Source organism: Leptidea sinapis, chromosome 2, assembly GCF_905404315.1.
Source record: "Leptidea sinapis chromosome 2, ilLepSina1.1, whole genome shotgun sequence".
Taxonomy (NCBI): Eukaryota; Metazoa; Arthropoda; class Insecta; order Lepidoptera; family Pieridae; genus Leptidea; species Leptidea sinapis.
This window is the reverse complement of record NC_066266.1, coordinates 24,076,691-24,103,461: the sequence shown is the minus strand read 5'-3', so window position 1 is coordinate 24,103,461 and position 26,771 is coordinate 24,076,691. Positions and strand designations below refer to the sequence as shown.

The following is a 26,771-nucleotide window of genomic DNA, read 5'->3' as shown; positions in this document are numbered from 1 at the left end:
TATTTTGACCCCACTTCAGAAGCTTACTTTTATGATGACTTCTGGAACGTCGTTACTCATATTGATATTTTAAGGTTACGACCATATTTATTGAAAATTGAAAGGTCTATAATCAATTTAAATAATTTTTGTGAAAAGGTTCAAAACCTAGCGGTCATTAGTATAGACTGTAGGGATGACTCTTTATCACATCTTATTTCTGAGAACCCCGAAAATCGAACAAAAAGAGCCCTCGAGTTCGGTGGTGAAGTTTTAAAATTCTTTTTCGGTACTCTAGACGCCGACGATGCGAGAAAATACGACGAAGCTATTTCAATATGTCAAGAAAGTGAGAAAGAAATCTACACTTTAATGAAAAATAACATTCACATAATGAAATCAACTATAGGAAATTTTAATGAGTCTATTATAAAATTAAATAATAACGAGATAAAATTAAATAACCGCATCGAGAAATTAAATTTTATATTTCAAGATCAAAGTAAGATAAATTCTAAGATTATTAATATAGAAAAGATTAATTCAATTTTGAATATTATTGAAGGTTCCTTATTATCTGTAACGAATATTTTAGATGCAATTTTAAACTCTATTTTGTTTGCAAAAGCGAACATTTTGCATCCTTATGTTTTATCGCCTAGCAAGCTTTATGATGAACTTTCAAACAGTAAATTTTCTTTAAAAAGAAATGTTGAATTTCCATTAATTTTAACTTTACAAAATATACATACTCTGTTAAATTCATATTTTTATAATAATAGGTTGATATTTGTACTTAAGATACCATTGATCAGTTTGACTAAGTTTGATATTTATAAAAGCCTTCCATTGCCTACACCTCATGAAATTGAGCATTACCAAACTTATGTTCTTATTCAACCTTCTAAGTCTTACATTGCTGTAACTGATGATAGATTGTATTATGCATTATTTGATGATTTAGGTAAGTGTAAAAATGTTAATTTTGAATACATGATTTGTCCTCAGCCTGCAATCTTGTCTACTATAAATAATCCATCTTGTGAATCTAAACTATTAAGCGAGGTGACTTTGTCGCTACCTGATATTTGTGTTTCTAAGGTAATTTATGGCAATATTAACTTATGGCAAAAGTTAAATAATGGACAATATATTTATGTACAGTCTAAGCCTAATAAATTAACTATTAAATGTAATAATAATATTAAAGATTATACTTTACAAGGTACAGGAATCCTGAAACTTGAAGAGAATTGTGTTGCATATTTTCAGACTTTAACTTTTTATTCTAGCATCAACTTAAAAACTATTTTACCGAGCCAGTTATCACTGGACTTTAACATTATTGAAGATGATTGTTGTAAGCCCAATATTTACAATGAAAGTTTAAAATTATTGTCTCCAATTAGCTTAACGAATATTGATTTAGAATCTTTAAAATTTGCCTCTCATAAGTTAGATCATTTGGAGAATGATATTAATAAAGCTGAAAACCAGCCTCACATAATAAAATATGGAAATTACTATTCCATATTTACATATATTATAATTACTTTTATTTTATTATATTTAGCATACAAATTATTTAAGAAATGGTTGAAATGTAACAATAACTCGTCTGCTTGTTGCATTCAAATATATAATCAATGCAATAATAAGAAAGTCCAAAGGACAATAACGTCAACTTCCACTGCGATTGAATTGACAGACATTTCAGATGAATGTGACAAGGATTCGATTAAAAGCCTTCCTGAAATAGAAATTAAAAAGCATAAAGTTCATTTTAGATCACATAGAAACTTAGATAGTTTCTAATTCAGTTGATTTTTATTTTCATTCTATTTTAAATTTATGATAACATTTTATTTCTATTTCTAGGCTTAACCAAACATACAACTATAAGTTTGTATTAGAAGTAACTTAGTTTATAAATTTATTTTTGAGGTTTGGGTAGATTTTAATAATTTGATTACTTTGATATAGATACTAATTATTTGTAATTTTATTTTTGATTTTTAAATAAGATAATTTACTTAAATTTAAGACTCCATGAGCTTTGGTCAAAGATTAAGTTTTCAGATATAGTAATTATTCAACATTGATTTTGTTTAATGAATTTTGTTTTGTTTCATGGAGACTTCGATTATCTCTTAGATATATCTCCGTCTTTTAGGGGGGAGATGTTATGAACAATTGTCATACGAGGTAAATTGCCGAGTTAACATATGTTATGAACAATTGTCATACGAGGTAAATTGCCGAGTTAACATATTAGTTTTATATAAAAGCGATAGCCGCCACGCGGTGCAGAGAGTTGGCTACACTCGGTCTTGTGAGTAAGTTCTGTATAAAATTGTGTGTGGAAATTAAAGTAATTCGGGAGTCAAAAAGTGTTTTTTTAAAAAAGGCCACCAGCGCGTCCATCCTAACATTACGCATCAGACAGCGCACTCTCACGGAGCAATATTTTATATTAGCCTTGATAAAATCCATAAACGACAGCTTAGTTTTTTTTTTAATTTAAACTTATTGGCCAAGGCGTGGTAGTTATATAGCCTGCAATATTTTTTCCTGCTTGGGAACATAGGTACTCCTAGCCATTTTAGAATAATTCAATTATTTTGCAAATTTGAAATGACATCAAAAGTGATTCTAAAGAAATCAATTTTGAGGAAATTATTTCCAATTAATAATAATAAATAGAAGGGAAAGGTTTAGAAAAAAACATATCATGTTATCTTATTTTATTTTTCATTTTCGTTTTAAACTTATTGTAAGCCTGTTTAATCTACATCCACAAAAATTTCTCTGCCATAGGGTTCATTTTCTCTCTAAGCTTTATAAATGATTTCTCTTGTGAAAGTTTTAATGCACTTTTAGCTCTTAAATCAAAGTTAAGCTGCTTTCGCGATTTGGTAAATTCACGATAAAGACTTGCACAATGAGGTGAAAGTTTCATTTTCTTTAAAATGACATGTGCTGTTCTCTTCCTTGAGTGTGATGCACAGCGTCATCTGAAGAATAAAATATGTTTTTAGTTCCAAATTCATGTAGATCATCAACACTTACTTATGAGGTGCCTCTAAGAGATGAGAACAATTCAGGTCTTAATTTTAAAAGACAAAATTTTAAGTTTCATACTTAAAGATATGTTCTTTAAATAAATGTTAATACGAACAATAGATATTCATTCAATACATATTTACCAACCTATAGGTATTTCTATAATCTGATGTAAATGGTATGTGTTCTGGTTGCAATGTTGATATTACATCTCTAATGAAAGCATTTTGCAGTACTAACAAGGAAACATTAAATTTAAATAAACTTTACAGACTGTACAGCGTCAACTCTTTCTCACACCATGGAACACAGACAAATTTCTTTTGTTCATTCTTTCACAAGCGATTCGAACACCATTCAGGGGAGGGGGTATCGTCAATGAATTTTCCCTCACGAACTGGCCGCTCTCCCCCAACCATACCCACACAATCCTTTCCTCCTTCACCTCACCTCATGTGGTCGAGAGGTCGAGGGCTCACTAGCATCAATCGGAACATGCGATTACCCACGTGTTTGTGCCGTGCGTGGATACCCATAAGGAATCCTGGTGGTTGAGCGGATAACGGTCGGTCAGTTACCTGCTTGATGCAACACACCTCTTTGGCCCTGATCTTCCTCTCAAACGGGCGGTCGGGGACTAGCCATCCTCGATGGCTTCCCGTCAGAGGCCTGCCGGCGAGTGACCCAAATCCATGTGGGTGCCTATGGCCCGGTCGTGGATGTTAAGGTGAGCGCGGGAGGCTCTCTTCCTCACGTATGCGGCTTCTACATTACTCGGCCGTCAGTCATCAGGTATTCACGGTGAGGGTTACTATATCCTCGCAGTAGTCCTGGCGGACATGTACATAAAGGTGCATGACGTCCCTTACTGAGGCTCCGAGGCGGTTTTTTGCTCTTCACAGAGCAAATGCGGTATCCATCAGGAAAATAACTTTTTTACACCTAATTGTTCATGCAAGATTATTTGTATTTGACTCATGTCAATGTCTAAAGTTGACTGAATTTCGCGGTATGTCACATGTCGATCTTCCTCAATCAGCTTACGCACAGCATCAACGTTTTCTTTGGTGACTGCAGTTTTTGGACGACCTTGACGGGGATCATCACTGAGCTGGACACGTCCACGTTGAAATTCAGCAAACCAGCGATAAATCGTGGTTTTGGATGGGGCTTCATCACCAAATGCAGAAATCATCCGGTCAACACTCTGCTTATGTGTAAAACCACTTCGAAAGTCATAATAAATCATCGCTCTAGAATTTTCTCGAGTCAAATCCATTTTCTCAACGACTAAACAAGTTTGAAAAGACCTTGTGACAAGACCGAGAATCTTTATATAATAAATAAATAAATGGTATTCGATTTTTAAAACCAGGGAGTTTTCAAGTAAAAAGATACTTTTAGTGCAGCCCTCGTAGTATGTGATTATCTTTTACACGTAATAAATCAGCTATTGCAGTCTTTTTAGACTTGCAATCAGCTTATGATAATGTCAATCTCCATATTCTTCAACAGAAAATGAATATACTTGCTTTATTAAAAAGCTTCTGTAAGGTAGAACAATAAAACTTGACCAACAACGGGATCAAAGTAGACTTGTGCGGAAAAGACTTCCACAAGGATCTGTACTCAGTCCGATACTTTTAAGCCTATATACTCATTGACTTGAAATCTTCACTTCCAAACTCTATTAACATGCCTAACCATGTGAAGTTTCTAGGAGTCGTTTTAGATTTAAAACTGACAGGCATGGCTCATTGTGAATACTTAGTTACTAAATGTGAAAAGCTTCTTAGTTTAAGTTCTCTGGTTTGTTTGTTTCCTTGTTTGGTGGGGTGCACATCAGTTATCCATGAAGCTAATTTACAATGCTACGGAGTATCCTTCATTATGAAACCTTCTTGTTGGATTCCTGTAATTTGCGGGTCTAAGAAAACTAGATTCCATCCAATTAAAAGCTATGAGAATAATAACTGGAGCCTACAAATCTAGTCCTTTGGATGCATTACAAGTAGAGTGTAACGCTTCATTTAAGGCGCCAGTTTTTGTCTGATCGTCTATTTTTCATGTTTTAAAATTTTCAAATAGCCCTTTGATAACCAAATTAAATACGCTCAGGGTTCTCATTGAATCATCAAGTTATTGGAAAAACAAGCCACTCAAAATATATTTATGCTATCGCCTAGTATCGGAATACTGAGTGTCGAAATCTCAAGCGATTGTCAGTTCTACGGTCATCTGGAAGCCAGAGCCAAATTGGCTTCGCAGAAAGGATGCAAAGTCACTAAACCAATTAGGTTAAACATGTGCAGATACATACCTAATTAGATAGGTGACATAGTACTGAATAAGAATTAATTATGACATTAAAATAAATCACTTATTTATGGTATTTCAAGATATTTTTATTTAACTGCCTTATACTATTATTATAACTCTTTATCAGACTAACACCATTATGAACAATAGCAGCGAAGAGGATCTGTACAAGCATGTTTTTGCCCACGGATTAACACCTATATTCTAAGTCGTTACCTCGAAAGTTCCTCGACTCGAACTCAGTCGAGGAGGCCTCAAGGAATGACTTGAAAGGAACTCAAGTTTGGTATTCATAGTTGTCAGTTTGAGGAATTCATGAGGTTCCTCGAATGAGTTTGAGTCGAGGTAAAACTCATGAATTACGTCATCGTTTGGAGGAATGCTAACCTTATTATTGACGATTTTTTATCTGTGGCTTTCAACTTCTTGTGTCAAGTGATTAGTGAAGTGTCAAATGAAAGCGAACACATAAATAAACAAATATTAACGCAGCGTAATTCGAATTCCTTAAATGCACTTGAAAACAAAACCCATGTTTTGCGCAAAAAATACTGTGATATTTGTGAAGTGGGTGGCTTGGAGAAGAAAATATTTTGTTCGCTTCGCAGTATACAAGTGAATTCAATCGTGTGTTGTTCTTATTGAGCAATTATTTAAAATGACTGCAACTGGAAGACAGCTTTTCAATGAAGCCGAAAAGATTTGTCTGCAGGAGTTAGTGATCAAATACAAATTAAATTCGATAGCCACTATGGGGAGCGCAGTGGCTAAAAAAAATCCCTGGCTTAGCCTAACAGAGGAGTACAATGCCATAGAAACGAATTCAAAAGTAAGTACTTACTGTAGTTGAAAATATATTTTATTCTATTATATTCACTTAAAACAAACTTTACGAAACATTTGAGCAATTATTTCTTTATCACTTTATTTTTAGAGGACTGAAGCTCAACTTAAAAAATGTTGGGACCAGGCGTAAAAGTATGTTGGCCTTAGAGAAAAGGGAAAGGATGAGGACCGGTGGTGGTTCCTCTAATGCTTACATACCTAGTACCTGTACTGGAGGATGCTCTCGCTGAACAGACAGATGTGGAGTTGGCAGATGTAATCGACAGTGATAACATACCTTGTAGTGCAGGTAAATAACATTAAAGTACTTCTGGTACTTACTGCTTTAAGTTTATTGCCATTTGTGATTTTTTATGACTGTTTTTCTGTTTGGCAGTAATCCAAATTGATGATGTGATGTTGTTAGACATGTCATCTCAAGTACCAGCAGTTGAACATGTGTCAGAAAGAGGTAAAATAACCAACCTTTTTAAAATTATAAAAAATAATATTATGTTATTATATATTATGTTTATTGTTAAGTATTAATGTTATACGTAATTTTACAGAAAACATTATAAACACTCCTCCACATTTGACAGAGTCACAGTTGACTGATTATAGTGCAGCTCCATCACAAGGTAGTTATAAAAATATTTTGTCAAAGTCTAAAATGAATGTACATTCAATTAAATTAAAAAAATGTTATACCTGAACACATTATAATAGGCAAAATAGTTGCCATAATCAACCACTTAATTAATGTCTGACTGTTCATCACTGGTGTCTTTTCTTATTATTTGAAGATAGGGGATATAGAGCCTCAACTCGCCATGCTGATTAAATACTGGTTGATGGGCTTAGATAACTTATTGCAACTCTTTACATTTATTATCAGTTGTTAGTGGTAGTGACTGGGTCGACAGTTTAACTTGTTCTCTATTGATGGTATGGTTAAAGAGACGGAGACCACAGGCCTATTGTTATTATTTAAAAAAAAATCAATAAATGTCTGAAATTGTTGTTTTACATTTACAATATAGGTCTTATTATATGATTTACATTTCAGAGTCAAGAAATATACGGACCAGAGTGATTCAAGAAGAATTTCACATCCGTCAACAAACATATGGAAAATCTCAGAAAAGGGAAGAGGAGCTGCATAAGCTCAGATTAGCTGAGAAGGATGGTGAAGGCAGCAGAGGAGATTTTTCTCAAAGCCAAAACTGAGAGAGAAGCTGCAGAGGAACTTCTCTGCAATAGAGCCAAAAGAGAAGAGGCTGAATTAAGTTTAAGAATATTTAAAAATAAAAATTTTGAAAATTAATTTAGTATTAGGTTGTATGTATATGTTTATTTCAATTCTATGGTGTAATAAAAAACTTTATTGCTTAGTATTCATTCATTTATAAATCATCCAAAAATTTAGTTGTGAACAGTATTTAACAAACTTATTAATAGAACAATAATAGTAAAGATTAATATTTAAATTTTCCTTAAAGTAACATATAAAAAAATGTATATATAAAAACATAATAAGATGTAGGTGTTAACTAAAATGTCTTGCTATAAATGCAGCCCTTATAACACTACCTCATGCTGTATCACCAGTGTGAGGTACTGGAACTACAGCAAGATTGGTTAAGGGTTCAATCATTTCTTGATTGGTCTCAATACTAATATTATGTAGCACAGCACATGCCACTATAATATTACATGTATTTGACAGATTATTTTGCAGTTTTCTATTCAAACATGCAAATTTTCTTTTCCATACACCACTAAACCTTTCTATAACATTTCTAGTACTGATATGGGCCCTATTATATTTGAATTCAGGTTGTGATTGTGGATTATGGACTGGTGTATACATGTATGGTGACTGTGCATAACCACTATCACCAATCAGTAAACCTGCAATTTCCCCTTCTTCAAATCTCATATAACACCTGCTATTATTAAATATTCTAGAGTCATGGACAGATCCAGGCCAGCGTGCTACGATATCATATATTTCCATCCAAGGGCCACATACTATTTGCACATTAATTGAAAACCAACCTTTACGATTGCGAAATACTTCGCCGTTTTGTCGGTTTGGATTTTTTGTTGGAATATGGGTACAATCAATGCATCCAATAACCCCAGGAAATCCAGCAACACGATGAAATTGAATCTTCACATTAGCTCGCTCAGGGACGTCAGGAAATTTAATTCTAAGCGCCTTATTTTTAAAGCTAAAGCTTTCGATACATTGGCCACAATCTTTGAAACGACTGATTGACTTATTTGGTGCAAGTCGCCGCAAACAATCTGTAAAAATACCGATTAAAGTAAAAATGTATACATACAAAGCTTTGTATTGCAATTTTATGAATGTAGACAAGTTATAAGAATACTTACTTGAAAGTTTCCAGTTGCGTAAAATCATAAGGCTGCTAGCATTTGGATCACGGGTGGAATCGGCAATCCACGATTGCTGTCTCCAGTATTTTGGAAGAGCAGGGGTAACAAAAAGCTTGCCACAATATTTTTGGTGAAGCGGAATCTTATTCGAAATTCATTTTCATCATAATTTTCCATCGGATTTTCTGCATCTCGTAAATATCGTCGCGATAAGTAGTCGTAAGGACTATCGTACATATATTCAATAAAACTTTCGAAAGACATAAAAAATTAATGAAATAATGTCTTTTGTAGCTAACAATTACTTATAAACTTCCTCAAGGTAGATGGCGATCAACCTTACATTTGACAGTTGGTTCCTCGACTCAAACTCACCTCGAGTGAGGAAGGTGTTTGAGGTAAGGACAAAAATTACAACTGTGAATATGAAAACCCCTCAGTGAGGTTGAGTCGAGTCGAGGAAATCATGAGTTTACGACTTAGAATATGGGTGTAAGCGTAGCCTAAGAGATGATCCGTCTTAGTGTTGATATTATGTGACCAGTACACTTCTACTAGAATTCTAAGCACAGAAATACAGTAGAATGGAGATTGAAACTCAAATCACATCATTACAAGAATATTTTGTTTCACCAGTATGTATTCTATTGTGTTTCTTCAAATCATCCGATCGACTGAAGCTCTTATCACATTCATTACAAAAATATGGCTTTTCACCAGTATGTATTCTATTGTGTCTTGTCAAATCACCAGATCGATTGAAGCACTTACCACATTCATTACAAGAATATGGCTTTGCACCAGTATGTATTAAATTGTGTCTCTTCAAATAACGAGAGTGACTGAAGCTCTTACCACATTCTTTACAAGTATATAGCTTTTCACCAGTATGTATTCTATTGTGTCTCGTCAAATCACCAGGTCGATTGAAGCACTTATCACATTCCTTACAAGCATATGGCTTTGCACCAGTATGTATTATACTGTGCCTCTTCAAATTACAAGAGTGACTGAAGCTTTTACCACATTCTTTACAAGAATATGGCTTTTCATCAGTATGTATTCCATGGTGTGATTTTAAATTGGCATATTGAATGAAGCTCTTACCACATTCTTTACATGAATATGGCTTCTCACCAGTATGTATTCTATTGTGAATCTTCAAATTACGAGATTGACTGAAGCGCTTACCACATTCTATACAAGAATATGGCTTTTCACCGGTATGTATTCCATGGTGTGATTTTAAATTGGCATATTGAATGAAACTTTTACCACATATATAACAAGAATATGGCTTCTCACCAGTATGTATTCTATTGTGGATCTTCAAATAACGAGATTGACTGAAGCTCTTACCACAATCTTCACAAGAATATGGCTTTCCATCAGTATGTATTATATAGTGTCTCTGCAAGATATCGGATCGATTGAAGATCTTACCACATTCTTTACAAGAATATGACTTTTCACCAGTATTTACTCTATTATTTGACTTCAAGTTACTAGTTTGATTGTATCGTTTCATTAAGCATTTTTTTTTGTTTCTGTTTATATTGTGCTTTTTGCATGCTTCAACTGTAAGATAAAATATATTATAATAATTTAAAAACACATCACAGCATGTTATTTTTGGAAAATGTTATAGCTTCGCCGATAATGATTCAGTGTGTTTTGTCTAAAGGAAATTTAAATAAGTTTTCTTAGACTAGAATCCCAGATATTTGTCTCTACGTAAAAGTGATATAATATATTCCAGGCTTATTTCACATTTTGAATCAATATTTTCCTCGGTTGAGGAATATTTTTTTAATAAGAACTTACTATTATAGCATAATCTTACCATCATTATTCTTTAACCTCACTAATTTTACTCTTAGCTGTTTAGTAAAGAGCTGGTTGACTGATACATCACAGTCTGATTTTCCTTGGGGCATCATGCCTAATTGCCAGTCTGCAGTCCAGTCTGTAAATAATAAATATCAATGAATAACTGAATGGAAGGAAACTTACAATCCTCGCGACTTTGATGAATTCGTGATAGCTCGGGTCAAGACAAAAAATTGTTCAAAAGAACTGCTTTACACATTATACACAGCGCATGCAAAACTTTACAGAATGCCTGGCAACTATCGCAGCGGTCATCGCCGATACTGATGTGGAAGCAGCGTTTGTGTTCGGCGACTGCAATGCTGATCCGGGAAAATCTTATGGAGAGGACTTATCGAGGTTCTGTAGTGACAACGATTATATATGTGTGGATGAAGAGTTACTCCCAAAGGAATCCTTCACATATCTGAGTGAAGCTCACGGAACCCGCAGTTGGCTTGACCGTATATTGACTATATCTTCAGCTCGCCGCACAGTGGTTATTGTTAAAATCATGTACCGTTAACGGTAAATTGTAACTTTGGTGTGATCGAAGGTAAAAATATTATAAAAACAGAAACTGATTCAATGTGTCATATTCGCTGAGGGACTATAGACGAAAAACAAAAAGATTTACGTACCCAACTATCATGTGATATTTTGAATCAAATCAGGTGGAACTATCAGTTGAAGGACATATACGATAAAACCAAAACAAATTATGCTATGTGGACTCTAGCTGGTAGACCAAACTCAATTACAACATTTGAAAATATGAAAAGCTCTAGAACTGATTTTAAAAACAAAATGAGTGTCACAGTAATGAAGGCAAGATTCAGCTTGAAATATTAGCGCTTCACCAAGCTAATAAGAACTACCCAAAGTTCTGGAATGCAACTAAGAAGATAACACGATTGGGCCACAGAATATTGCTGAGCTATTCGCCCATCATTTCAGGATTAAACCGCTTCCTTATAATGTTTGTTAACTTATAACAAGTAAAGTAGATGAGAAGGTACGAAATTGAGTTAATATTACCCCTGCTAAAGTAGCACAAGTATCATAAACGCGAGTCAATCCACCCAGAACCTAAGTAAAAAGTTTTTATTTACCTGACGTCTAAATTGAAGTGAATTGAAGTTTTAAGAAAAAATATAATGGAGATAAAGATAACAATATAAGAAGGCCTTATAGACACAAAGGTCAGACAGAGGACGCAGTTATATCAACACTCTGGACTTCGAAGAGTGAGTTTATTAAACATTGAGACATAATGAACTCATTAAAAGAAAACAATGAAGGAATACTGGGTATTTGTCTTCAATAAGATCCTACACACAAAGGCAACCCTCTTACAACGCTGCAGTATCGCGCGACAATACAACATGGGTACATTAAAAAAAAGCCCATAAGGTGTATGTGCTCACGACTTAAAGGTTGGCAACCCTCTTGTGATTCCTCTGGTGTTGCAAGAGAATGAAGATGTATTCCTTTTCCATAAGAAAAAAATATATCACATATATAATTCTATAGTCATTACCTGGTAACACATGCTCTACCACATCTATTTCTTCTTTACATTCTTGTTTGATAAAATTCTTTTGCATGTCAGACACAGACAATGTACTCCCATGAGAGTCAACATCAATAAGAAGTTTAGGCAGCACCAAGGAATCTGAAAATTTTAATGAATATATAATATTTTTATTAATTTACTAGCTGACCCAGCAAATGTTGTATTGCCGATATTAAAATTGTGATACAAAAGTAACTGTTGATCATAGATGTGTGAAAATTTGAAGTTGTACGTATTTTTAACGCTGACTCATAATCAAACAAAAAAAAAATGTTAAAAAAATTAAAAAAAAATTCGTGTGGACCACCCTTAACTTTTAGGGGGATGAAAAATAGATGTTGTCTGATTCTCAGACCTACCCAATATGCACTCAAAATTTCATGAGAATCAGTCAAGCCGTTTCGGAGGAGTTCAATGTTTAACACCATGACATGAGAATTTTATACATTAGATTATAAGAATCGTGGAAAAATAGGTAGAACTGTTGTCACTGAACAGTCTCACCACTGTACACCCAGTTTGATCCTCACCCAATATATACCAGTGTGTTTACCAATACATATCTGACACTATACAGCATCAGTAGTGATGTTTTAAATCCTCTGGTATTACAATAGAGTATAGGCAATGGTGATCACATATGTCAGGTTTAAAATGACTCATTTTCTTCCAATAATTAAATTAAATAATTCAGTTATAATTGAGAAACATCTTGACATAGAACTCATATTCTATGAGTCATATAACACACACATTGTAGCACATTGCTACATTACCAATATGTTCTTGTTTTCTTCCTTCTATATCCTGCTTAATGTATTAGTAATTTTTAATTAAGCCTTTGATGTTTAGAGAACATGGGGATAAACACAAAGAAGATGACGGGATAATCTATTACTTTACACAGGAGTTGAGTAGCAGAAAAGCAACAGATATACAGTACTTTCAATAAAAGGCCTAGTTCTTACGTTTAGAGTTATTGTGTTGTCATAAAAATTTAAAAATATTTGATTTTATTATCACTTTTTGGCTTGTACACTTTTTTGATAGATGCAAGAAAAAAACTCACCAGAGATATTCATATAGATAGTGTAACATAAGATATGTGATGCCATATGATAATGTTCGCAAATATAGCAGATAATTTACATCCAAATGTATATTTGATTAAAATTTAAGATTTTATTCAGATGGTCAATTTTGAGAAGATTCTGAAATTACCTTGTATATCATGTTCCGCGTCTTCCTGTTTGATACATTTGTGATTATCCATCTTGATGGTATAAGCCACACACAAATAGTACAGGTAAATTAATATATCTCCTTTTATATTTGATGACAAGCTTGAAATTAGAATTATTTTAGGGCAGTAATATAGTAGCAGGCCTCCTAACTGTGGAGTCAGGAATATGGAACTTGGAAGTTGTAAAGAATATAAATATTTACTCTAAGTTGGTTCTGACAATATTTCAAAGAGTAATTTAAGTATGGGGTAAATATTTAATAAAATAATGAATTTTAATCATTTATTATTATTTAAATATTTAGTAGCTTTTGCTGAACAATGTTTTATTATTTTGAGGATTTATTTAAGTATGTCACGTTTATATTATTTAATATACTGAGCCACGGATGGTGTGTTCTCATAATACAGGTAAATGCAAAGTGACAGTTGTCATAGAGGTGGGGTTTGGCACATAGATAAATGACAGCTACAGATGCGTTACGATAATACAGTTTACTTATATTCTCTTACCACTAAAATCCAGAATGGCACAATCTCTGATATTTTTATAAACAATGCTTGATAATTATTATTTATAACTGTGACAAATTCATTAGTACTTGTTATCAGTTACTGTATGTTTATGTTTAAATTCAATGTTTATGGTTAGCATCACCTACTGTTATCTTGTAAACAAAACTATTTCCGTTTAGCTAGTAAAGGTTATCTGGAAGAAATCGCTTTATTAATTTGTGGTGTGCTCTATAAAGATTAATTTCATTTCATAAGTAAGTAGTATGAAATGAGCTTAAAACTTTTTCACAGATTCCATAGTTCAACTGTCTTCATATCTTTATTTATTGCAACAATAAGTTCCAGTATCTAATTGCTTAGCACAATATACAATATTGTTGTATTCACTGTTTGGTTATTTTTGATTACTAAACAAGAAATTATTTTGTTTTAGGAATCTCAATCAATATTATTTCTCAGAATTTCTGCATTTGTATTAAAAAAAATGTTACCATGCTTCTGCCATAAACTTCTTAAGCATAGTTAAATTACACAAGAATTTTGTCTAGATTGTTTGCACCTGATCAAATTCAAAATGGACAATAATCAGTTTATTAAAAAGGAGACCAAAAAGGAAGCTGAAGAAACAGAGCAGGAAATTTCAGGTAAATTGAAAGACCATTTCTTAAGATAGTTTTGTTTTAATTATTTAAGTATTTCCAAATCCTATTAAAATACTTGCTTTTTAGTATTTCCTTGTATACTATATTATACTTTGTATATATATCCTCATCCTTTTTGTCTAAAAGTCTCAATAAAAATAATAGTCCATTATACCAACTTGGACTATAGTGGAAATAATTGTACTTATCCATTATAATAATAACCCCAATTTGAAATAATATTAATAGTAAGATTAGATTAGTATATTTCTTTGAGACAGTCAAATTGGTGAACAAATTGGACGTAGTTCCTGGAAAACGTTCCAAGCCACAAACATAACATTTTAAGGAATTCATGTTTAAAGTTTAATAAATATTACATTCCATACATGTGGGTTGGGCTACTAAGTCATGATGTCATTTAAAGAATGACAGTAGGACTGCCATTTTTTGTCAGTCGGTTAATATGAATCATGTTACCAGTTTTGTGTTTTTAACTCAATTTTGACATGATTGTGGCTTGGAATGTTTTTCTGGAATCACATCCAATTTATTTAGAAAACCTACAATTGCACCCATCACTCTGTGCATCAAAGACTTGCATTTTTTTTCTATCGCTTTCCTTCAAAGTTATGAATATTTTGAGGGATTTATGATAAAGATTACGGCTCAATCTTTTATTTGACGTTCATGTTATTATTGTTACAACTTTTCTTAATGCTTTTATTACACATCAATTAAATTATAATTTTTATTCAAATCGAAATTGGAAATTGACTCATCACTCATCAAAACCAACCAACCATACCAACTATTTGATATTGTGTGTCTGAGAATAGTGAAGAACCTGCGCAAGAAACTCAGTGGGCTATTTATTAACATTTTATTACATTATATGTGATATCATCCAAAAAACAGCTTATATATAAAGCTCCATTCCCAGTCCATGGTTATTTAGTTAATTAGTTATTACAAAAGTTTTTTTAACAATTCTTTTTTTTTTGTATGAATTTTGTAACATTTGTTTTGTACATTTTCTGACTACATGTTGTAACAGTATATACATCACCCAATAAAATACTTGCTAAATTAATGTATCTGAATAGTAGGCATAAAAAGTTTGGGTTTGTTTCTTGTGTAAACTTCATGATTATCACAGTTTCTAGTGAATTCTAAATTTATGTGCTTTTATGAACATACAAAAGATTTTTTATTAAATTTTTCAGTTAATATTTCTTTAGCACCTAGATTATAAATAATGTGAACAACCCTGTCGTACAAAGAAAGTATTTATATCGGCTTCACTACCCCATAACGATATATATGGGTTATACAGGCTACTAGCGTGCCTACTTTGCGTGAAGACATAAGATATATATACTTGACGGTCCATTCCTCTTCCTAATTTACAGAAATGGTGTATTTAGCCTTTTTTTAAAAGAACAAGATTGGATTGATGAGGTAGACACTGCACTCGTATTAAAAGTGAAAGGAAGCAAAATTTTATAATACGAAGTAAATACCTGACATTGTCTACTGTGTTAGCGCCACTAACCTCTTCTGTCTTATGTCTATACTACCTGATGTCCGCGACTTCATCCTCATGATGCCAACATGAAGTCGAAACAAGTATTGAATATTTTTTTCGAGTTGATATTTACAGATTATACTACCTATCCTGCCCACTGAGCTAGAGATCCCAAGTTCGAATCCCGGTAGGTGCAAACATTTATATGATGAATATATATGTTTGTTTCCGAGTCATAGATGTTTTTAAGTATTTAATTAATGTCTTGTGTGCTATCTTTATAATAGAGTATTAAACGATGGTCTCATGCCGTTGCTATATCGCAACTGCAGCAAACAGGAGATTAAGTATATTGTATTAAATATAACATTGTCTTGTACCCATAGTACAAGCTATGCCTAGTTTGGGGCAAGATATATTGTGTGTCAATATTGTTATTATTATTATTATATTTGAATTAATATTTTTTTTTTGCAAAAGCGAACATCTTGCATCATTATGTTTTATGGCCTACCAAGCTTTATTAGGAACCTTCAAACAGTAAATTATCTTTAGGAAGGAATGTTGATTTTAATGTTATCTTTACAAAATATTGGTACATACTCTTATGAATTTATCTGTATTAAGTTTTGCATGCATAAGTGCATTTTTATAAGAATTGGTTGATATATTATGTACTTAAGATATCGTTAATCATTTTGACTAAGTTTGATATTTATAAAAACCTTCCATTGCTCATAACTCATTCACGGCCATTTTCAATAACCTATCTGTCCTTATTTTAACTTACTAGAGGTAGATAAATCTATCATTTTTCGATTACTTACATTTCAATAACCTACCGACATAAGCATTGGACTTTAACTATGGATAGATAAGATCTTGTCATTAAATGGTGACAGCAATGTATCCGTAACTAGAGATAAGTTATTGAAAATGGCCGTGAATTGAGCATTACCAAAGCTATGTTCTTATTCAACTTTTTGTTTTAAGTACATTGCTAGAGCGGTTAATACAATTTATTATGCACTATTTGATGATTTAGTTGTATGTAAGTGTAAAAATATCAATTTTGAATATCTGTGTGCTCTGCCTGTAATTTTATCTACTATAAATAGTCCAATTTGCGAATCTAACCTTTTAAGCGAGGTGACCTTGTCGCTTCCTGATATCTGTATTAATAGGTAATCTAAAAATATAAAAAATAAGTAATGGATAATATACTTGGTTTTTTTCCCCAAAACTATGGTTGCAATGTAATATCGTACAATATGCCTAAGGTGGTCGAATTTCGTAAAACATTTGTTTTCAACAAAAGCACAGGCTAACTCAACATAGCCAAGTAGTAGGCACTATAAGTTTATATCTGTTCCTGATGTTAACATTTTTTTATAGCAAATTCATTTACTTGCCTATGTACTTACATAACATTATCAAGAATACATTTAGAAGCAACAGTTAAGATGTTTGTTTCTTTAAATTGTTCGCAATGATTCTTTAGTATCTAGGTTATAATTATTCATCTTTCATCATCAGCCGGAAGACGTCCACTGCTGGCCAAAGGCTTCCCCGAAAGATTTCCACGACGATCGGTCCTGCGCTGCCCTCATCCAAAGTATTCCGGCGATCTTGACCTGAGGGCCTACCATCAACTTTTAATAAGCGATGCGATTCCGAAGCAGTTCTGTTTAGGTACCTAAACTGAATCGCTAAAGTGCCTTTTGGCGTTTGAACCGCTTCTGAAGAATGAACGAAATAAATTTGTATGTGATCCGTGGTGTGAGAAAGAGATGACGCTGTACAGTCGTTGCATAAGTTTGTCTCTCTTACTCGAACCATATGCGTTGCGTTTCGAAACCTAAAATGATATGATTTAAGCGGTTTTTTTGCATAGAAAATACTAAAAATATATTTTATAATTGCGCTTTAGAGCGTCCAAATATAAACCATTAAGCCCTTTTTGTACTTATTTAATAATAGTAATATAAATAAATATAGTTCTTTGAATTAAAATTAAATGTTTGCTTAGGTGTTATTTAATCAGTTGATTTGACGTCAACCTAAATTAGATAGCTCTAATCACGTCGTGGTACGAAATAGAAAAGTTCATTTTAGGTTGTCAATGAATCGCAATAATAGGTCATGGTAGGCCCGCAGATCGTCGGTCCATCTTGTGGGGGGCCTACCAACACTGCGTCTTCCGGTACGTGGTCGCCATTCTAGGACTTTACTGCCCCAACGGCCGCTTTCAGTCGAACTTTGTGCCCTGCCCACTGACACTTCAGTTTCGTAATCATTTGGACTATGTCGGTAACTTTGGTTCTCATTCATCTTTAGTTGATCGAAAATAATGATCGACACTCTCCATGATAAAAGTGATAAGAAACACTCACCGAACAAAGGTGTCTGCGCTATGCCAAGCGATCAGGCTTCACACTGAGTACTAGAGCTACTAGATCCCTGATAGCTTCTCTAGCTGTAACTGCTCAGAACAATTTTGGATACAGATCTGGATCTGCCCTTTCTCGTTTCTTGCAAGCCAAATTGGCTTTGCCTTCCAGATGTATCCTGGTTGTTATGTATGAGTGAGATGAGGCGATATGACAATAGAATTATTTTTTGGTTAAAGTAACCCATTTCTGACCTGCACAAAAGCCTCAATACAAGATAACTGTCTTACTGTAATTTTAAAATAAAATTGTAAATCCAATTTGAATGTAAAAATGAAATCGGGCATTTCATTTTCAGAATCAATACTACCTGCGCATAATAGTAATGTGTATTCATATCTGAGCAAAGTCAATATGCAACAAGACTCGTTTATAGAGGTTAAACAGGAATGTAAAGAGGAGATTGAGGTGGTATTGCACGAGTTACCAGGTAACTACTAAACAATTGCTTAAAATATTCAATAAGAATGAATTCTTTCAATGTTCATGGAAGTGTGATATTTTTGCAATGATACATGCACTGGTGAAAGTAAAACTTGATTCTCATGATTAGTGTAAATTAATATATTATAATAGTAATTAAATTTATCTCACAGTTAAAGCAACAACAGAAAGAATAACTAAAGCAGGCAATGAAATTGAACAAAATAATAAAGAAGGCGACAGTGGTGAACATAAATACATCACACAAAATACGATGAAAGAGGAAAATAGCTCAACTAAAACCATAGCGCTGTTTAAAAAACCTACAAACAACACAATGAAAAGCAATACAATAGTATCTGGAAACGAAAAAATATCAAATGTAGAAATAAAATCATACGATGAAATTTCGCAATTTGAAAATCAAATAACCAGTACCAATATGGCAACACATGGCAACAGTAAAATTGATAATGGTGAAGTATTTGACATTAAAAAAAACTATACAAGCATAGCAATGAAACAGTATTCATGCAGTGTGTGTGGCAAGAGATCCAATCGATTGTATGATTTGAGGATACATAACAGAATTCATACCGGTGAAAAGCCGTATTCATGTAATATTTGTGGCAATAGTTTCAATAATTTAAGTCATTTAAGAAGACATGATAGAATACATACAGGAGAAAAGCCGTATTCCTGTGATATTTGTGGGAGGAATTTTAATCAATCTGGCGATTTGAAGACTCATGCCAATATACATAGCGGTGAAAAACCATTTTCATGCAATATATGCGGTAAGAATTTCAACCGATCAGGTGATTTGAAGACACATAGTTTAATACATACAGGTGAAAAGCCGCATTCATGTAATGTTTGTGGTAAGAGTTTTAATCGATCTACTGATTTAAAGAGACATTCTAAAATACATAGCGGTGAAAAGCCGTATTCATGTAACGAATGTGATAAGAGTTTTAGTCAATATAGTAATTTGAAGACACATAGTAAAATACATACTGGTGAAAAGCCATATTCATGTTATATGTGTGGTAAGAGTTTCATTAAGTCTGGTGATTTGAAGAAACACCATAGAATACATACTGGTGAAAAACCCTATTCTTGTAAAGAATGTGGTAAGAGTTTCAGTCAAAATGGTTATTTAAAAATACATACTAGAAAACATAGCAAAGAAAAGCCATAACCATATTCAAAATTGCTGTGACATAAGTAGCAATAGTTTCAACCATTTGATGATTAAAAGAAACAAGGTTTACTATATTGTATTCCTTTCCTTTAAAATTACACTCTTAATGCATTGTATCAATCTGTTGAAATCCCAAAATTGTTATCCAATTTTTTAAATCATTTTACTAATATACATATGCAATACACTTCTCTTCGTTATAAGTCAATGTCAATGACAGGTTTCTTTTAATTACAGGTTTGCAATTACAATTTGCTATCTATAAATATAATTTAAGTTATAAATGTAATATTTTGTATACCTGGAATTATTTAACCTATAAAGAAACTTAAAATTACAGAGAAATACAACTTGCTTTTGTTAGACGGTGTCTAAAATTTCTTATATATAAATAATTGTCATCAAATATTTATCAAATTTATTTCATATACGATGTCTGAGCATGTTATGTTTTCATTCTTTTTTTTTTAATTATGTAACAAAACTACCGTAACTTTCGACACAAGTAATTCACTTATAAGAAATTAAATAGTTTTACGAAATTTTTAAATTTCCCTCCAGCTACTCCGAACACAGCTTGGTACATGTGCCTCAAGCGCATATAATATATAAGCGCAATAGTTACCTATTTTGGTAGGGTTGTCATAAAAAGTTAAGTAATAAGTTAAGGTAAATTAAACAATACATTTTTTATTAGTTTTTTTTCGGGTCTATTTGTCTATTCTTTTTGTAATTTTTATTTTTTTGAAGTGGAACTTCTCGTCGTATGAAAAAAATTATAATTGCTTTATAATTTTTTTCACGATCATCACGATTTTCGGTTATGCGCCATTTTGTTTTTTTAATCCAAGATGGCCGCCGCAAAATTATGATTTCAACATTATGGATATCGAATGCGAGGTTCTCGAGAGTGCAGAGAACGAATTTGGGATCATTTCTTAAATCGAAGATGGCCGTCTCGCAAAAATATAATTTCAACAATATGGATATTGTATCCGAGGTTCTCGAGGGTGCAGAGAACGAAATTGGCATCATTTTTTAAATCCAATATGGCCGCCGCGCAAATTTTTTGATTTCAACAATATGGATAACGTATCCCAGGTTCTCGAGGATGCAGAGAACGAATTGGGGATCATTTTTGAAATCCAAGATGGCCGCTTGCCAACATAACAAGATGCAACAATATTAATATCGAATCAGAGGTTCTTGAACTCTCTGCACATAACGAATTTGGGATCATTTTTTAAATCCAATCTGGCTACCGCGCAAAATTTTAATTTAAACATCATAGATACGAGGTTGTCGAGGGTGCAGAGAACGAATTTGGGATCATTTGGGAAACCGTAGATCATCTTCCCAACTAGCTTTGTATCGTGCAGGTTTAGCGCGTGGCCGCGAATAAGTAGAACATCTAATGATTGACAACAGAACATTTGGCTTAGAGAACAGATTAGGATAATTAATATAAACGAACGAACGACGAAACGAAAAAATTAGTTCCCAAAGAAGTTCCACTTCTGCCATGTGTACTTTGTACACACAACATTTTTTAACGTGACTGACAGTCAAAAATTATTTGTGCGACTCGCTAGTAGACAAGGACCGGTTCGGTTCTATATATTATCTTCGCGTAAAGAATAAAATCTAGATTTTAGCGCCCTTACTTCCATCTATACAAATATAGTTTGTATTCATACTAGCGCTGTATATTACGGAACAAGCTAATTAGTAAGGCCACTACGAAGTATACATGAGTATATTTTTATATAAGATGGGGCAAACAGGCCAGTGGCTTACCAAATGGAAAGTAATGAAATCAGCCACCCATGGACATATAGCAATACTAGAGGTTAAGAAATGCGTTTTCGGCCTTTGGGGTGGGATGCTCGAAATTTATCGTATCGATTTGGGGTAAAAGCAGCCGGCAGCATGAGTCCACAAAGTTGCGTGGTTAGAAGTTTGTTGTGAATCGCGCGGTAATGCCAAACATCAACGTGATGCGAGTGAAATGTCGTATTTTGACGTGATGTCCGTTGGTGAAATTTGATATTAACTTGAACAACTTCTCCGAACATTCCCCATGATATTATATGCTGTAGAACATGCAGAGAGACTCCATATTCGATCGGCGATGACTTGATTGTCGATTATTCAGTAATTTCCAATCTATACGCTATATATTCATTTCAGAGCCTCGTGTTCTGGCTTTGTACATAATAAAATGCGCATTGGCCTTTCTCGTTTTTGGACTCTTCCTATTAAATTTATTGCCGGTCTACATGAGTATTAGTAAATATCTTCACGTGACTAAGGGAACAAACTTAACATGGAGATATTTATAATAGCTATTTTGATGGGTATAGATACATTACCAGCATTAGTTACCCAGCACTAAGATCGCTTTCGCACTAGGTCCGATCCGGCTTCCGTCATCCGATTTCTTTCCGTCAACGGTTAATCTACCTTCCGTACTTAGAATAATGACACTATAGAAGTAGTCTCCGCGTGCCCCTTTTGGATAGCAATAGTTTTGACAGGAGTAGTTTTAGATGTTGTCATATTATTATTATGATTAAAATTACCCCTAACGGAATTACATCTTACGATACAAAGTCACATACTCAACAGATGATTGAGAATGTAAATGAAGTAAACACAATAACGAAAAGCATGTACTGAAAATTATATTTTTTAAAGGACCATAACAAAGCAAAAATTAAGTATTATTATATATTAATGAAATTTCTTTATTCATATAGGTACAGTTTGTACGCTTATGAAATTCAAGTTTGATGCCATATTGGTTCAAGAGACTTCCAAGAGATTGCAAAAGTCATTTCAATAATATTAAATGAAAACTACGGTCAGAACTCTAATAATGATCATTAAATATATTGTCTTATTTTTTATTTTTATTCACATGTATTTATTTTCTTTCTTAAATCTAAGTTTTTTAATATGTATTAAAACTATGTATTCATTTAATACATAATATATTAAAAACAAAAAGCATCGACGTCCTTTAAAAAACTAGATCCACAATCGCTCAATAAAATGCGTCAAAAATGTCAAACGGCGTTGTATATACGTATAGGTACATTAACTTTATTATAGTTATATATTTATATACTAGCTGACCCAGCAAACGTTGTATTGCCGATATTAAAATCGCGATACAAAAGTAACTGTTGATCGTAGATGGGTGAAAATTTGAAGTTGTATGTATTTTTTAATGCTGACTCATAATCAAACAAATTAAAAAAAAAATTACAAAAAAAATAAAAAAAAAATCGTGTGGACCACCCTTAACATTTAGGGGGATGAAAAATAGTTGTCCGATTCTCAGACCTACCCAATATGCACTCAAAATTTCATGAGAATCGGTGCTGCGGTGAACACCTTACTTGGTGGCTGTAATGTTCAAAGTCTATTTATTGTATATATATAAAAAGCTCATTGTTACTGAACACTTTGTCTTTGAGTGGCGTTGTATTCCAAGGGCTCTCCAAACAACTGAACGAAAACTCTGCCTAATCGACGCGTAGGCTGAGTTTTGCTTCAGACAATTATTAGCGTGATTGTTGTTTATTGTGCGTCAATGACAAAATATAATAAAAACTTAAACTCAGAGTGCGGCCGGCAGCGGTGGCAGGGCTGCAGATAAAGCTATCACTGTGTGTCTTTGTGCCAACTGCCAAGCGAGAACCGCTTCATATATTGATTGAGGCTCTTTTCCTCGCCTTTGAGAACGTTCGTCGTTAAGACTGTCCGGACTATGATCGTCGAGCCAACGTCTCATATGTTTGTTATCTCGTTAGCCAAGTCATTTTAGATGTCGTTTGGTGATACACATCATTGTGCCTTCTGATGTTGATTAAAGTATCTAAAAATAAAATATGAAGAAGGGCTGCAACAGGAACTTATGAAATTTAAATAAATAATGCCACGAAAAACATAACTTTTAAAACAATTAACTAAGTCTCGCAACTCAGTTCTTCCACCGTAGAAAGTCGAGATCCATGTAATGTCAAGTCGGTCAATTTATTCAGTGCCTACAGTCCTTCTGTTCTAAGGGGCTGTCTGTCTTAAGTTATTACAAAATTAGCTAAACTAACATCTTATAGTGAACACACAATATTTCGTACCTTCAAAAAAAGCGCGTACTTACACCTTTTTTAAAGGCCGGCAACGCTCCTCTGATTCCTCTGGTGTTGGAAGAGAATGTGGGTGGCAGTGATCACTTAACACCAGGTACGTACGCTCGTTTGTCCTCCTTTTCCATCTTTTTGATTAAAAAGACAATCTATCTCAAAAATAATACATCATATAATAATAAGATTATATTGCTAAGTGCGAGTGCCAAGTCAATCTTATTATTTAAAACATAAAAGATTTTTAATACTAACATCACACACGACGGCACTTATGGTGAGTAGGTTCTACTCGATTCTGGATTGTTTGCTTGTTGTTTCCAAGTAACCACAACGATAGGTTGATTGGTTGCAAGCTTGCAACTCTAGGTTCTGTGTATCTATTTTTGAGTTTACAAACAAAAATTTTATGGCAGCAAGAATTCTTAATAACCACGAATTTACAAGTGATAGGATCACTGTGATGTCACAATAAAAATTATATTATTGTAAGCAACATTAAAGCACTTACATGTATAAATTCTAACGGAACAGTATCTTCAACGAACCGTTTGTTTTTATCTTTTCTGACTGCTTGTTTCGCATAGAAGTGGACTGAACAAATTCTTGCATATTTACTTGGCACCCATAAATCACTTACTCCTGTTGCATTTATCAATTTTTTTATTTTTGGAACTAATGGAAACCTGTTAGTTAGCATGCCCTTTATTTTATTATCAATAATAGGAACACGTCCAAATGTCGTTCTAATTTCCTTACTCCATACAAATACTGTTGTATATAAATACTAATAATATCTACCTGCTGTATGCTATTTTAATAAAGTTGACAAAAAAAACATCATTTAAACAAAAACCCTGGAACATGGGTAAAACTATGGCACTATGTTATGGCAACATTTTCGTTGCCACTGTGTTTTGTTTGTTTTGATTACGATAAATTTACTTAAAAGTCACAATAAAAATACCAATACTTTTGCAAAGAATATTTCATATATAATGTATTTAAATCGAGCTTGTTGCACATTATATTGAAAACGTTAGGTGAAAAGTAATATTTACGTGTGGAAGCGAATTCCTGGATTTTTTATATTAACTAAGGCTTTGGCAGCAATACACAATACACTCAACCACATTGTTAAGTTTTAAAACCATATAGAAAAACCTTTAACACACCAAATATGTTTCAAAACAACAAAATCACAAAAATTCTATTCGTAATCTGGTTGACGTGACAGATCTTTGTTTATTTGTCCCAAAAGATGACTTCTTGCCAAACAAATAAATGGGTTACGCGATAGAGATGCAAGATCAATAGCTTTGTCCCGTTCTATCTCAGTCTTAGTTGTATATCACTTATCCTTTCTATTTGTAATGAAGTTAACGACGCTGCTTCTGTAGTGTGATTATTCTAAGCTTCCGTAGAAGATAATTGACGGACCGAAGTAGTCGTAGTATTATTTGGATGAACGCTCGCGCACTGCGTCCGACCCGAATCCGAATTACAGGGATGTGTAGTGTTGATATATATAGTACTTATAAGTAAAAAATTATAAATATTGTCTAATTAAGAACTGAGTTTCACTTACCTTAATATGAGTGCAAGCATTTCTTCTGGCGGTATACACTGTCTAAGTTTTGTGTCTTGTCGCGAAATATTATCTTTTATGTGATGTAAAATAAGATCGAAAGTGGACTCATTCGGTTGTAATTGAATTTAAATTTAAACTTCGGTCGAACAAGAGAGGGTGCACTTAGAATTCTATACTTCTTCTGCGCCTTCATACGTACAATAGCATTGCCAGAAGTTGACGCCCATTGAAAGAATTCATGATCAACGACGTGAATGCTCTGGTGTGGCCTCGTGTAAAATGCTGAATGCTGATCAGAGATCGGACTGGTGTGTAAACAATATCCAAATTCGTTTTCCGATTTCTAGACCTGTATTTTCATGGGTATGGATCCGGCTTAGACGTGTAAGCGCTCTTTCAATAGGTGCATAGACATTTCACACTGACACAAGCAATTTTTTTTTAGCAGATAACATTAACAGATTTTGGTCTAGCACGATGATTTGCATTGCCAATCTTCTAACGTCAGTAGGATAATATTATCTTTCACAGGCCTGTCTCACTCCCAGTGTAGTTATCAAAATCGTAAGTACGTGCGACGGCCTCAACAGGCCTCACTCACATTTTCAAAATGGAGAAACATAAATAAAACAATGCATATTAAAGGTAATTGCGAAGTCGAAATTTATTTTTTAAGCTTTCTAAAGAAGCTGAAACAATCGTAATTTAAAATGATTATTATTATAATGAAATTACAATTCATGATAGCTATCTATTTATTTCGTATATACTACCAGTGGGAGGCTCCTTTGCACAGGATGCCGGCTAGATTATGGGTACCACAACGGCGCCTATTTCTGCCGTGAAGCAGAAATGTGTAAACATTATTGTGTTTCGGTCTGAAGGGCGCTGTAGCTAGTGAAATGAAGTGAAGTGGGCAAACGAGACTTAACATCTTATGTCTCAAGGTGACGAGCGCAATTGTAGTGCCGCTCAAAAATTTTGGGC

General features: G+C 33.4%; 2 protein-coding genes and 1 pseudogene across 2 annotated transcripts; 1 reads left to right on the top strand and 2 right to left on the bottom strand.

The window, feature by feature from the left end:
- Positions 1-7,563: 7,563 nt before the first annotated feature.
- Positions 7,564-9,083, bottom strand: LOC126974635 (putative nuclease HARBI1; annotated as a pseudogene).
- An 8-nt stretch (positions 9,084-9,091) lies between these two features.
- LOC126974597 (zinc finger protein 85-like) lies at positions 9,092-10,189 on the bottom strand. Its single transcript, XM_050822114.1, has one exon. It carries the CDS (start codon positions 10,118-10,120, stop codon positions 9,191-9,193), a length of 930 nt encoding a protein of 309 aa, XP_050678071.1. The 5' UTR covers positions 10,121-10,189; the 3' UTR covers positions 9,092-9,190.
- Positions 10,190-18,313: 8,124 nt separating this feature from the next.
- LOC126974610 (zinc finger protein 239-like) lies at positions 18,314-20,741 on the top strand. Its single transcript, XM_050822120.1, has one exon. The coding sequence runs from the start codon at positions 19,113-19,115 to the stop codon at positions 20,037-20,039; it is 927 nt and encodes a 308-aa protein (XP_050678077.1). The 5' UTR covers positions 18,314-19,112; the 3' UTR covers positions 20,040-20,741.
- The last annotated feature ends 6,030 nt before the right edge of the window (positions 20,742-26,771 follow it).